A 14,750-nucleotide genomic window follows, 5' to 3' on the forward strand; every position below is an offset into this window, starting at 1 on the left:
AGGGGGCACCCACCTCATTCTTCTCCAGGCTACACTCAGACATCACCTTGTCCCCCTGCTCCTGGAAGGTGATGATGATCAAGGCCACAAAGATGTTGACGAAGAAGAAGGGGAAGACGACGAAGTAGACCACGTAGAAGATGGACAGCTCCATGCGGTACCCGGGGCTCGGGCCTTGCTCCTCGTAGGTGGCATCCACAGAGTGTTTCAGCACCCTTAACCAGGAGCAAATGCCCAGCGTCAGGGGAACCCGTGAGGGTGCAGCTTTGAGAAAGTCATGAGTTGCATCCCAGCTGAGACTTCCATGCTTGAGCCCAAAGATGGTGAGAGGAATGGGGGAGCTGAGCCCAGGGATGGCCCTGCCATACTGGGCCCAAACCCCCTCCCCAGGTCTGCCATCTTTGTTAGAGGTGGGAAACCTTCCCAACAGGGTTTGTATGCAGGGCTGTTAGAGGATCTCCAAGGGGAGGCCCCATGTGCCTGAGGTCTTATCCCCAGGAAAGGTGGAAGAGGCCCAGTAGTTCTGGCTTGCCAAACTCAACCAAGCTCACTTGCTCACTCCTAACTCACACCCAGCCCACCTGCTCACATCCACCTCACTCCAGACTCACAGCCCCTCACACTGCCCACTCGCAACTCATACATGCTCACACCCCCTCACACTGCCCACTCGCAACTCATACATGCTCACACCCCCTCACACTGCCCACTCGCAACTCATACATGCTCACACCCAGCCCACCTGCTCACACCCACCTCACTCCGGGCTCACACTCCCTCACACTGCTCACTCGCAACTCATACATGCTCACACCCCCTCACACTGCCCACTCGCAACTCATACATGCTCACACCCAGCCCACCTGCTCACACCCACCTCACTCCGGGCTCACACCCCCTCACACTGCCCACTTGCAACTCATACATGCTCACACCCAGCCCATCCCCTCACTCAGCATCACCTGCTTCAGGAATCCAAGTGCCTGAGCATTGATTCTACCTTCTGAGGGTGGTCCTCTTGGCCCCAGAGGAAGCCCCTGTCGCTCAGTGTGGCTCTGAACAAGAATGTCCTCCTAGCTGCTATAACTGAGGCCCATGAGCCATCACAGGGAGACTCCAAAGAGCCCCGTCCCCTTTCTGGCCTCCAGACACTCACAATGATTTTCGGGAGAGCACTGTGCTGTACTCTGTGCTTCAGTATCCTCCTCCCTCTTCCCCAGGAGGCCGCTCTGGAGAACTGACCACCTCTTACCTGGCAGGTGCAAGGGCCTGCGGGCATCTATGGAGTGACAGAAACACACACAAATGCTTTGGGCCCCTGCCTAGCCTGACAGAACTCACATGGGCCACCCTTCTCCCGTGGACACTGTGAACAGGGTGAGCAGCGCCCAGAGCACGTTGTCGTAGTGAAAGTCGTACTTCTTCCACTGCCGTGGCTGCGCCTCCACTTCCTCCCTCTCGTAATCCAGATACTGACCCCTGGAGACAAGGGGCACAGACAGGTCAGAGGTTCAAGACAAAAACCCAAACAAACTATGATTTTTGAAAAGTGTTGTCCACTCGGTGAAGAAAAGTCTCTTCAATAGCTGGTGTTGGGACAACTACATGCAAAAGAATGATGTGGGAGCCCTAATACGCACAAAAACTAACTCAAAATGGATCAAATGCCTCAGTTTAAGAGCTAAAACTGTACCGCTCTTAGGAGAAAACAAAGGGGCCTCAGATTTGCAAATGGATTTTGGATATCACACCAAAATTATGAGCAACAACAACAAAAGAAAAACAAATAAATTTAACTTCGTCAAAATTTAAAGCTTCTTGCTTTGGCCCTGGCCGGTTGGCTTGGTGATAGAGTATCAGCCCAGTGTGTGGATGTCCCAGGTTCAATTCACAGTCAGGGCACTGGAGAAGTGACCATCTACTTCACCCCTCCCCCTCTTGCCTTTCTCTCTCTCTCCCTCTCCCACAGCCATAGCTTGATTGAAGCAAGTTGGCCCTGGGCGCTGAGGTTGGCTCTGTGGCTTCCACTGCAGGCACTAAGAATTGCTCGGTTGCTGAGCAATGGAGCAATGCCACAGATGGGCACAGTATTGCCCCACAGAGGGCTTTCTGTGTGGATCCCAATCAGGCACATGCAGGAGTCTGTCTCTGCATCCCCTCTTCTCAATTGAAAAAAAAAAGCTTTTTGCTTCAAAGAATATCAACACAGGCCCTGGCCAGTTGGCTCAGTGGTAGAGCGTTGGCCTGGCGTGCAGAGGTCCCGGGTTCGATTCCCAGCCGGGGCACACAGGAGAGGCACCCATCTGCTTCTCCACCCCTCCCCCTCTCCTTTCTCTCTGTCTCTCTCTTCCCCTCCCACAGCCGAGGCTCCACTGGAGCAAGGATGGCCGGCGCTGGGGATGGCTCCTCGGCCTCTGCCCCAGGCGCTAGAGTGGCTCTGGTCCCAACAGAGGGACGCCCCGGAGGGGCAGAGCGTCACCCCCTGGTGGGCATGCCGGGTGGATCCTGGTCGGGTGCATGCAGGAGTCTGTCTGACTGTCTCTCCCTATTTCCGGCTTCAGAAAAATGCAGGAAAAAAAAAAAGAAAAGAATATCAACACACAGAATGAAACAAACTATTTGAAAGTGTTACCCATCTGATAAGTCATATCTAGAATATATAAAGTACTACAATCAATTATTAACATCCCTCATTTAAAAACAGGTAAAGAATCTGAAGACATTTTTTCCAAAGAAGACATACAAATGGTCAATTAGCACACAGAACGATGCTCAGCATCACTAATCATTAGGGAAATGCAAGTCAGAACCAGAGAAGACATCAACTTGTACCCGTCAGGATGATTATTATTTAAATTTTTTTTTTTTTTTTTTTTTTAGAGGGAGGAACAGATAGGGACAGACAGGGAGAGAGATGGTGAGTCCGTGCTCAAGATGGCGACTTCGGGGTTTCGAACCTGGGTTTTCTGTGTCCCAGGCCAACACTCTATCCACTGCTCCACTGCCTGGTCAGGCATGATTGAATTTTTAAGAAGGAAAATAACAAGTGTTGGCAAAGATAATGAAGACATCAGAACCCTCACACCTGCTGGTGGGAATGTGAATTTTAAGCCACTTTGGAAAACAGTCTGGCAGTTCCTGAAACTGTTAAACAGAGTGGCCATATGACCTGACCCATCAACTTCACTCAAGAGAAATGAAAACATCTGTCCACACAAACATGTGTGCACATGCTAATGGCAGCACTGATCACAATGAGCAAAAGGTGGAAACAACCCAAACATCCAACCCCAGATGAATAAAGAGATAAAATGTGGCCCATCTATAAAATGGACTGACAGGACACACCATAGCAGGGTGACCTAGGAAACACAAAAGACCACAAATAATATTGTTTCATTTACCTGAAATAAGTCAGTAGAGACAAAACATACATTAGTGGTTGCCTAGGGCTGGAAATGGGAGGCAGGGACAATATCTAAATGGTATAGGTTCTTTGTGGGATTTAGCTAATGAAAATGTTCTAATGAACCACGGAGATGATTGCACACTTCCAGTGATGAGTTCTATGAACTTTACGGTTGTTATATGAATTATATCTCAATAGCTATTTTTAGGGGAAAAAAAACAAAACAACAAATTTGATGCATTGGGAAAAGAATGGTCTTTTCAATTAAACGGTGCTGGGTTGAGTGGGTTTACACCTACAGAAAACTCATCTTCCTCCATACCTCACACAAAACACAATGCCCAACTCCAGACAGACTGCCAATTAAAATGTGAAAGGCAAAAGTATAACTTTAGAGGGAAACATAACAGAACATTTCCTTGACCTGGGCATTTCTTACACAGACACAGTGTACTAAGTGTAAGATATAAATTAGACTGTATTGCGATCAACACTTTGTTCTTTAGAAGACATCATCAAAAGAACAGAAAGCCCCAGTGCCCACAATAAACAGATCTGGCAAAGGAGTCCTATCCAGGGCTTTAAAAAATTTTTTTTATTTATTTATTCATTTTTAGAGAGGAGAGAGAGACAGAGAGAGAGAAGGGGGGAGGAGCTGGAAGCATCAACTCCCATATGTGCCTTGACCAGGCAAGCCCAGGGCTTTGCTATCCAGGGCTTTAAAGAATTCCTACAAATCAACAAGAAAGAGAGCTCATGTAGGAAAATGGGCAAAGGCTTGCATAGACATGTCCCAGGAAGGGACATCCAAGTAGTAGATCCACCTGGGAAAAGGTCATCACACAGGTGCAAAATGAACCACAAACACATGCCACAACCCATGCCACCAGGAAGGCTAAAGGCAAGACAGAAGACACTAGTACTGGCTGGCAAGATCGACATTGGAGCCTCATCCATGCTGGGAAAGTGTCATTTTAAACAAGGATTTGGTGGCACCTGCAAAAGTTAAATATAAATGAAGTCCATGACCAGATGTAAACATCTCCTGGAGCTGTGACCTGTGTTTCCCAAGAGACATGTCCTGGGACAGTCCCCCCAGCACTGCTCGTAAGGCCTCACACTGAAAAGCCCCACGTGCCCGGTAAGACAGTGGTGGCACGGTCACACACAGACAAGCGGGACCACTACCGTGGGCGAGGAAGGAACCGGCTGTGCCGCCATGCTCGGTACCCACACAGGCACAAGCTCCACTTCCCTCCCTCGAGAGGGCACCTCTCCTGTCTGCTCTGGTGTGCGGCCAGGCCCAGGACAGTGAGAGTGGTCACAGTAATTGGGCAACGCCACTGACCTTAGGGCCAGCCTACAGCTTCAGGGTTTACAGAGCCCTCCAGCTACACCCCAGCATCCCCTGTGCGTCCCTGCCCGTCTGTGGCAGGTCCTCCCTGGCCTGGCCCTCGGGCATGGCTGGCCCTGACCGTGGGAGCCCTGGGACAGAGGCACATGCCCCCCAGCCCCAGCCCGGCTTAGGTCACCTGCAGTCCCTCTCCAGCTCCTTGGACTCATCTGTGCAGTAGAAGAACTTGCCCTTGAACAGCTGCACGGCAATGACGGCAAAGATGAACATGAAGAGCATGTAGACGATCAAGATGTTTAGTACGTTCTTCAGGGAGTTCACCACGCAGTCGAACACAGCCTGCAGGCGTGGGGGACAGAGCACCTACATGCTAGAACAGGGGTCCCCAAACTACGGCCCGCGGGCCACGTGCGGCCCCCTGAGGCCATTTATCCGGCCCCCGCCACACTTCTGGAAGGGGCACCTCTTTCACTGGTGGTCAGTGAGAGGAGCCTAGTTCCCATGGAAATACTGGTCAGTTTGTTGATTTAAATTTACTTGTTATTTTAAATATTGTATTTATTCCCGTTTTGTTTTTTTACTTTAAAATAAGATATGTGCAGTGTGCATAGGGATTTGTTCATAGGTTTTTTTTTATAGTCCGGCCCTCCAACGGTCTGAGGAACAGTGAACTGGCCCCCTGTGTAAAAAGTTTGGGGACCCCTGCGCTAGAACTTCAGGACCCTGTGTGGCCCTTGGGTCCCTGACCATCAAGAGGACCTGCTGCCTGCTGTTTTTCTCTCAGGAAGGAAGGGGTCACTGTGGATGTGACAGAGCAGCTGGCAGAGCTAAGAGAGGTGTCACAGGGCAGGTGGGCAATGACAGCCCGGAGCCCAGGCCGGCCTGTGTCAGGAGGGGCTGACACAGAGGGAATGGGATGCGGCCACTCACCCTACCCCTGCCCCGGGGCCTGCCAGAGGGCCACACTGTGCTCCTGCCCATCTGTGGGATCTGTGCAGGGCAGAGAAGCAGCGATGCTGTGACCTGCTCCAGCACAGGCACTTTGGGCACGCTTGGTGGCCCAGGGGTGACTCACGTTACCACCAGCCCTTTCTCTCAGCTCCTTCCCCACCAGGAGGCTCAGTTTTCCCTGCACTGCTGACCTGGCCCCAGTCCCTGCTTCCCGGAACCCAGCAGCTGTCCCCACCCTGCACCAAAGTGCAAAAGAGCAGATCCACAGCCACCTCCGGAGACACTGCCTGCCATGCACAGACTGAGCAGCGGGCTTGGCAAACACAGCCACTGCCCACCTGCACAGTGTCCCTGGGCCCTGTCCCTGATGGCAGGTCCAAGTCCCCACCTGACCCAGTGCCTCTGGCTGCTTTCAGGTCACCTCCCAGCCGGCCCCTTCACACACAGACTCTGGGGAAACTGCCCTCTGTAATCCACACACTGCCTGTGTCCCCAAGGCTTGCACCTCCAAGCTCCTCAAACTACAGGTACTTCACTGCACACAGTTTTGGAGAATTAAATGACTTGACGCATATAAAGCACTTCACACAGTGATTAGATTTCAGAAGAACTCTAAGTGCTGGAGTGCACACTTCACACTTTCCTTTACTCAGAACCTGAGCCACACCCACCCTGCAGGGCCCAGCCCCATTACCACTCTTCAGGGCCTACCTCCTGCACCACCCCATCATCCCCCACTTCCTTGGGCAGTCCTTTCCTCTCAACACTGCAGCTGTGAATGAAATACTGTCCTACAGGACACTACTGGAGGTGTGGGTGTTCAGAGAGCTGAGAGAACCCATCCCACCCACGCAGTACATGGTCTGAGAAAACCTCATGTGGGGGTTCCCCTCAGTTGTGCCTACCCCTACCCCACACAGAAGCTGCAGGACAGGGTTATTCACATTTATACACACGCACACATACATGTATGCACATGTAGTGTACACACCTAACATGCATCCTGCACATGCACAGCCTAATACATGCTAACTCACATGTGTGTACTCCACTGCACAGGCCCACACATCTACATAGCACATACATGCTCATTCACATGTGCACAGGCCCACACAAGTGCATGGTACATGCATGCTCACTCAAATGTGCAGAGGTACACACATGTGCACAGCACATATATGCTTGCTCCACATGCATTCACACATGTGTACAGCACATGCATGCCTATCCACCACATGTGTGTGAGTGCATGTGAGTTAGCATGTATGTACCCAACATGTATGCATGGCGCTGCATGCTCTCAAGTCCCAACTCCAGGCCCTCACCTTGAGCTTTGGCAGCCGCTTGATGGTCTTGAGGGGCCTCAAGACACGCAAGACTCTCAGGGACTTGATGGTGTTGATGTCCTTCCCTTTGGATCCTCTAGAAGAAGAAGCCACGCATGCAGATGGCTGGTTGCACACTGTGCCCTTCCCCATGAAGCCCATCAGGGCTGGGGCATGCTGCCTCTGAGTTTTGTCTTGGGCCTTAGGGCAGAGGACCAAGAAGCATGGAGGCCTCAGCCTTGTAGGCACCACAGAGGCCTCATCTAAATGGACAAGGGCCAGGTCAGCAGCACCTGGTGAACAGGGAGCACTGGGCGTCCTGATGAGAAGAGCTTATTGCCCCAGACCACGTCCATCACCCAGCACTCCCTGACCCCCCAAACCAGCTTCCACCCATGAGGTCAGCAGTGGGAGTGAGAGGGGAGGGGAGAAGAGGCCCGTACAGTGACCTACAGGCAACGTGCCCCACAGCTCTGGAAGGGTTGCCTTCTCTTGAAGGGAGGTCAGGGAACATGTGTGGATCCCCTGCCTGTCCTCTCTCAGCTGCCCTAACACTCCTCCACGTGACATAAAACTGGCAGAAAGGGGCAGGAGAAGAGGATGAGACACCTGAAGGGAGGGAGGGAGAATATTAAAAAAAGATAAACTGAGAGAAAGAGAGAGGAGGGAGGGGAAGGGAGGGAGAGAAGGAAAAAGAGCCAGAGAGAAGACAGAGACATCAAGACAATGAAGAAAAGAACAGGAGGGAGGTAAGGCAGGAAGTGAGGTAAAGAACATTCCAGGCACTAGACACAAGCTCAGAGGTCCAGGATGTTTGGGACCAGATCAGGGCCCCTCACAGAGGAAGCCAGAGGGGACCCAGGTAGCTCCCACAAGCTGGCAGGGACAGAGGAACTGTCACACTCTGGGTCTGGCCCTCCTGCCAATCTGAAGGCAAGGCAGGAGGTGAGAGGGTTCAGGAGGCCAGCCTCAGAAGCAAGGCCGACCTGCCATTGGGGGTGCGGGGAGTAGCTGAAGGCTCAGGACTGGAGGCCCTAATCCATCCTGCTCAGAGGCCACTTCTCCCCAAGCTCAGGGATCTGTACAAGGTGGGGGAAGGCAGTCTCCTTAAGCTCCAGCCATGCTCTGGGGAGAGTGAGCCCGTAAGACCCAGGCAGGCTCCATGGGGGAGGGACCCTTAGGGGAGCCGCATTCTCCTCCTCCAGAACCATAGCTGGGGCCTCCTCTCCAGAATCAGATCAGAGTCCCCCTGAAACGCCAGTCTTCCAGGTAGGACATCTCAGCCTTTGAGTGCTGGTCAGCATCTGCATCACTCCAGCATCCAGATGCCCCCCACACCAGCTTCCTCCAGGTTGCCAGGCTGAGGAGCAAAGAAGGACACCCCACACTCATTTCCAGGAGACGGAAAGGGCCCTTGCTACCGTGGGGAGGAGCCTGCGGGCAATCTGTGCTCGGGGGGGGCTGCAGGCTGCACTTCTCTCCCCCAGCTCAGCTCAGCCCCTTGCTCTGTGGCCATCCGGCTAGGTTCATTGGTTCCCTCACTCTCACTCCAAGTTCCTCACTGACACCGGCAAAGCTGTCACCTCCTCTACAAAGAAAGAGGGTAGGTAAGACCCCCAGAGATGCTGAACCTTTCAGAGAAGTAGTCGTCGAGGAAAGAGGAAAGAGAGCCGTGCTTTTGGGGAACAGACTGTGGGAAAGTGCGTCAGGGTGTCCACCATCCCTGGTCATGTGGCATCGGCCACCCAGAGCTGCCCTGTGGGCCCTCGTTCCTGGCCTCCAGCATTCATTTGGGACACCCTGCTCCCTGAACCTCTCCAAGGACTGCCCGTGCCTAGCTGCAGCCCCACAGACCCCCAGTCCAGGTGAAGTGGGAAAGCGTGGGGTGGGGCTGTGGCTCCCGGCAGCATGCAGCCCGGAGGTGGAGGTGATGAGAGGTGGTGAGGCAGCGATGAAACGGCCCCGAGGGGCAGCTGTGATGTGGGCAGTGTGAGGGGACAGAGGGAGGCATTACCCCATGAAGCTCCTACCGAGTCCAGCAACAGGGAGACAAAGAGAAGAGAGTCAGTGAGAAGGCCTGGCCATAGGCCAGAGAAAAGGAAGACCCATCCCTCAACACTGCATCCTCATCTCTGCATCTCATCCCACCCCTGATCCATGTGACCCCAGCTCTACTCAAGACCCCACACCTGCCTCAGCCCCACCACACACAGGCCCTGGGGGCCTACAGGCCCAGCCACAGTAGGGCTGCGCGTCACCCCCTCAGAAGCCTGAGAAAACAGCCCAGAACCTGAAGGGGTGACACCCATCAGCACTGCAGCTCTGGACAACCATCAGTGCTGCTGCAGGTGGGCAGTCAAGCCGTTTGAAAGGACGTCAAGAGGCACAGAGGAAACAAGCCAGGGTCCAGCCAGCCCAATTTCAGGACAACGGATTTTGGGGACAATAGGCTCGAGGTCCTACGACACACACAGCCCAGCCCAGGCAGCAGACAGAGACAGCCCTGGAGGTCAGCAGTGCCCCAAACTCCATCACGCATCTGGGCTGAAGCTGGCCAGGTCAGAGCAGACGTGGGTACTTACGAGAAGGCAAACGCCACCAGGGCCCCACTGACCACAATGAAGTCCAGAATGTTCCACAGATCCCGGAAGTAGGCCCCCGGGTGCAGAAGCAGTCCCAAATCAATCATCTTTGGGGGAGAAACACAGTTTAGGGGATAGGATACTTTAGAAAAAAAGGGCAGAGTTAGACCCCAGAGTCATGGGGTTGGGGGGAAGGTGACAAAGCCTAGGTCATGCCCTCCCAGGCATAGACATGGCTCAGATCTCTCTCTGTCAGGGAAGGGGTCATGGCCCAGTTCACATCCAGTCATGGGGAAGAGACACGACTCAGGCAGGCCCTCTTGAGGACCTCATGGGCTTTTGGACCTCAATGCCATTGACTTCGAATATCTACATGGTCAGTATGGCTGAGATCTGGCCTGGGCCCCAAGTCCCTTGGGGCTCACTGCTGGGCTGCAGGCACACCCTGCCTGTCTCCATAGCAGGGAAAGGGTTCTGCCTCTCCCAGAGGTGTGACTTTGGCAAGCAATTTAAAGTCTGTAAGGTCTCTGAACACCTCCCCCAGGTAGAGAGGAAGCAGAAGTGACGTGGATGCACAGAGTCAAAGCCACTCTGAGTCGTGCACAGGGCACACCCTAAGCTGCCCTGCATCCGGGGCTCATCCACACCGAACACACACCTAAGCATTCACACTAGCCACTCTTCAGACACCAACTCAGAGAGAGCAGCACCTGTCAACACTGAGCACAGAAAGTGGAGCTCGAGATGTAATGGCTGGTCTTCAATCTGCCATCAAACCCCAGGGCCCTTTCCTGTCAGCGGCGTCAGCACCATCTGCTGTGCTGTCCAGGATCCCTCCTCCAGCCAGACGTCAGGGAGTGGGGACCCTGGTTAAGAGTGTGGGGAGCTCTGCCAAGGCTATTTAACGCTGTAGTGACTCCTTAGTGGTTGATAGCCTCTTGTGTAACCACATGTGCATGGGTGCAAGGCACACCTACCACCTGCCTCCGTAAGAGATTCCACGAGGGAGGGTGAACGGGGACAGCGAGGCACCCATGTCACTCACCTTGATCACCATCTCAAAGGTAAAGACGCCTGTGAAGATGTAGTCCATATATTTCAGGACCTACAACCAAAAAGAGGCCAGATGCTACAGCCAGAACTGTGTGGGGGCTCCAGGTTCCCCCTCCAGACCTCGGGGTGGACAACTCAACAGCCCGGGGGCGTGTGGGCAGTTTGTGAGGAGGGGCCACTGAACCAACCCTGAGGCCTCAGCCTCAGCTCCTATCCTGGGCACGTCTATACTCTTCCTGTCCCTTCCTATCCATGACGTGGAGCTGGACCCTGGCAGTGCCCAGCCCTCCATAGTTTGACAGTAGCACTCACGTTGTTCCTTGGTGAGTCTGTCCGCACGGGGTCCTCAGCGGCCAGGGCAATGCTGCTGAGGGCGATGACCACGAGGATGACCATCTCGAAGTACCGCATGGTCACAATGTAATGGCAGAAGCGGCGGAGCCTGGTTGGGGGTGGGGGCAAAGTCTGGCTCACCAAGGCCCAGAGATGGGTCAGACGACCCTCTCTCTGACTCCCCTGGTGGGCCTCTCCCACAGGTGACTGGTGGTGACTGAGATTCCTGACAGGGTATCCCAGGAAGAGGGAAGAGGGGTGGGAAGGCTGCTGAAACCTACAGCAGGGTCGGCAAACTACGGTGTGCAGGCCAGACTGTGGGCCCTGCGGACATCAGGTCCGCTGGAGTGCTGCAGGACTGACCACCGTTCTGCTCGGTCAGGCACATTCCGCACACTGGGCACAGGGCTGAGCAGGACAACAGTACACAGTGTAGACATGAGCCAACAGGATACTCTCAGATACTAACAAATGCCACAACACAGTGTGGACGGTGACTGGGAGGCCAGGGAAGACCCCTTTGCTGGGGCCGTGAGGTTGATCCCGGGTGACGAGAAGGAGCAGCTGTGTGAGGAGCACGTGGGGAGGACCTCCTCTCCTGCCACTGCCAGGGACACACCGTGCTTCTTCTGCATCCTGCCGCAGTCCCCACGCAAGCTCCTCACTGCCCCTCCCGCCCTTGACTTCCTCCTGACACCAGTAATTCCTGTGCCTGAGGACCTTCCATCTGAAAGGACCTGCTGCACTCACCTGCTTCTCTCTCCCTTGAAGGAACTCTATCAGGTTATCTCATTCCCCACCACTGCCCACAGCTCTGGCCTCCACACAAACACCTTCCCAGGCCCGCTGGCCACTTGAAGGCACTTCCACGTCTGAACGCTCTGTCCCAGCTCCTCTATCTGGCCATTCTCCTAAGCGAAGTCACAGGTCCATCCTGGGCTGTCTCCACTGCCCAGCTCCGCCCATGGCTGCACGCCTCCCCTACTCAGAGGGCCCCCAGCTGTCATACCCAGATGTCATCCTTCATATCTCCTGCTCCTTCCTAATTTGGTCATCGAGTCTAAGATTCTGCCGCTACAACTTCTCCCCAAGATTTCCCTTCCAAATCTCTTCACTATGACTGCCCTCATCAAATTGCCATCTCTTCCTGAAAACCTGGGCCACCAACTAAGTGGCCTTCCTAACCACAGGCCTCTGCTGAAGGGCAACCTGAGTGTCACGACGCACCCCAACTCGACAAGTCTCCCTGCTCCTTGGGTCTTTGCACAACATCCAGTTTCCCTGCAGGACACCACCTGGCCCCCTTCCCTGTCTTTGGCTGCCCTGGGCCCAAGCCGTCAGCCTGGACCACCATAACCGCTCTCCTCTCTACAGACAGCAGTTCTCCCTTGTCATCACTCTTCCTCACCCCTCAGTTTCAGATGAGACTGCTCACTGACTAAAAACACTGCCCAATCCCACCCGCTCCAACCCTCCCCTCCCCTCCCTCTGAATCACTGCAACACTGTTTATCTAGTAGACAGCCTGTCCCCTCCTCCACCATCAGTGTTGAGCAGTAGGGCCACCGTTTCCATCAGCATTTCACTCCTGACCCAAGGCTCCTATGCTCCTGTGTTGATACACAGATTGTTGATACTCAATCTGTGTATCAACAACAGATTGTTGGGGTGAGGGGCAGCTAACAAAGGAGTGGCCACACAGACAGGTGATGTTGGGGCACTAGTCCCACAAACCCTGCTGCCCTTTGTGCCAGGCTCTGGCCACACTAGCCTTTTGAGTGGCTCCACTTTGCTTGTTCTGTCGCCTCTCCCTTGAGTGCTCTCCCTCTCACATCTTTGCTCCAACCTCACCTCCCACTGTAATTTCAGGGCCCCAACAGTTCCAGCTCTAGATTTTCTCTGAGTGTGCACCACCCGACACAACATCCATGGCCTTCACTTACTGGTCTTGTTTGCTGCCTGTCTCTCCCACTGGAGGGCAGGCTCCTGAGAACGGGGCCTGTCTGCTCTGCTCATACTGAGTGTCCCCAGCATCTACATCGCCAGTGGCACATAAATACTGGCTGGCCTAATGAAGACAGGTGTCATGATGAATGTATGAGAGATACATGGTAACCATGATAGGTAAACAGACAGGAGGACACATGGATGATGTGTGTCAGTGTGCCGCATATGGGCTCACATGCATGGGCACTGGGTGTGTATGCAGAGGTAAACAAAGGTCATAGAGGGATTAAGAGCATGCTCTGGAACTGAGTGTCTGTGTTCAAGTCTGCCTGGCTCTGTGTCTGTGGACAAGCAACAGAACTTCCTTGTGGCTCCGTGTCCTAGTCTGTACAGTGAGGTAACAAAAGTATGTGCTTTGTGGATTGCAGTGACAATCAGAATGTTAACATCTGCGAAGTATGCCCGGTCACACCTAGCACAGACGGCTGTCACATGCATGTGTATCACAGGCCATAGATGAAGAACGTCATGGCACAGGTGCGGGCAAGAAGGAGACTCACAGGTTGGTGGGGCTCAGACAGAACATGGAACTGTATGGGACGATGGGCCGCGGACCACTCCTCATCACATCATCGGCTTCCACCTCCTTCTTCCCCTCTGCTTGGCTTTCCAGGTCCATGTTGCCACCTACGAGGATAGAGGGCCGCCAAGTTAGGAGTGTGGTGCACACAAAGCCACATCATACAGGTCTCACCCGGGCAACAGATGCTGTCCAGCTCCAACCCCAACAGGCTGGTGGTGGTGGTGGGATTTCATGGAGTTACCCAGGAAAGTGCATGTGGGTAAGGACCCAGAGCATGAGGGAGGTGAGTGATGGCCATAACTGAACCAGCACTGAGGACTCTAAGAGGCTCTTCAGCACATCACACTGTTACCAGGTCAGGGTACATGAGAACAGACAGACCAGTGGAACAGAATCAAATGCCCAGAAATCAAACCAATATATAGGGGCAAATAATCTTTGACAAAAGAGCCAAAAACACACAATGGTAAAAAGAAAGACTCTTCAATAAATAGTGTGAGAAAATTGGAAAGTCATATGCAAAAGAATGAAACTTGACTACAGTTTGTCCCCACGCACAAAAATTAATTCAAAATAGATCAAATACCTAAATATAAGAACCGAAACAATAAATTACACAGAAAAAAACATAGGTACTAAACTCATAGACTTTGGCCATAAGGAACATTTTATGAATTTGATCCCAGTGAAAGGAAGTAAAGGCAAAAATAAATGAATGGGACTATATTAAACTAAAAGGCTTCTGCACAGCAAAAGAAACAACAAAACAGACAGCCAGCCAAAAGGGAGCTGGCCTTGAGTGGCACATGAGTACACATGCACGGGTACTGGGCGTGTGTGCAGAGCTGAGCAAAGGTCATAGCAGGACAAACAATAGTAGGACAAACAACAAGAGGTTAATATCTAAAATATGTAATGATCTCACAAAGCTCAACAACAAAAAAGCAAATAATCCTATTTAAAAATGAGAAAAAGACCTGAATGAACACTTATCCCAAGAAGACATACCAATTGCCAACAGATATATGAAAAGATGCTCATCTTTGCTAGCTATTAGAGAAATGCAAATCAAAACTACAACGAGATAGCCCCTCATACCTGCTAGATTGGCTGTTACCAACAAGACAGGTAATAACAAGTGTTGAAGAGGGTGTGGAGAAAAAGAAACTCATTCACTGCTGGTGGGAATGTATAGCCACCATAGTGGCTGGTAT

General features: G+C 52.9%; 1 protein-coding gene across 6 annotated transcripts in view; it reads right to left on the minus strand.

Moving 5' to 3' along the window:
• CACNA1B (calcium voltage-gated channel subunit alpha1 B) overlaps window positions 1-14,750 on the minus strand; it is a 169,116-nt gene that overhangs the window by 46,647 nt on the left and 107,719 nt on the right. For all 6 annotated transcript variants that reach the window (XM_066255577.1, XM_066255575.1, XM_066255573.1 and 3 more), the window contains 8 exons: window positions 13,514-13,640; window positions 10,987-11,116; window positions 10,667-10,726; window positions 9,622-9,728; window positions 7,040-7,136; window positions 4,942-5,102; window positions 1,342-1,479; window positions 14-215 (listed from right to left, as the gene is read on the minus strand). In XM_066255577.1, coding sequence (XP_066111674.1) covers window positions 14-215; window positions 1,342-1,479; window positions 4,942-5,102; window positions 7,040-7,136; window positions 9,622-9,728; window positions 10,667-10,726; window positions 10,987-11,116; window positions 13,514-13,640 — 1,022 coding nt within the window. The remainder of the gene's footprint in view (window positions 1-13; window positions 216-1,341; window positions 1,480-4,941; window positions 5,103-7,039; window positions 7,137-9,621; window positions 9,729-10,666; window positions 10,727-10,986; window positions 11,117-13,513; window positions 13,641-14,750) is intronic.

Source organism: Saccopteryx bilineata, chromosome 2, assembly GCF_036850765.1.
Source record: "Saccopteryx bilineata isolate mSacBil1 chromosome 2, mSacBil1_pri_phased_curated, whole genome shotgun sequence".
Classification (NCBI taxonomy): domain Eukaryota; kingdom Metazoa; phylum Chordata; class Mammalia; order Chiroptera; family Emballonuridae; genus Saccopteryx; species Saccopteryx bilineata.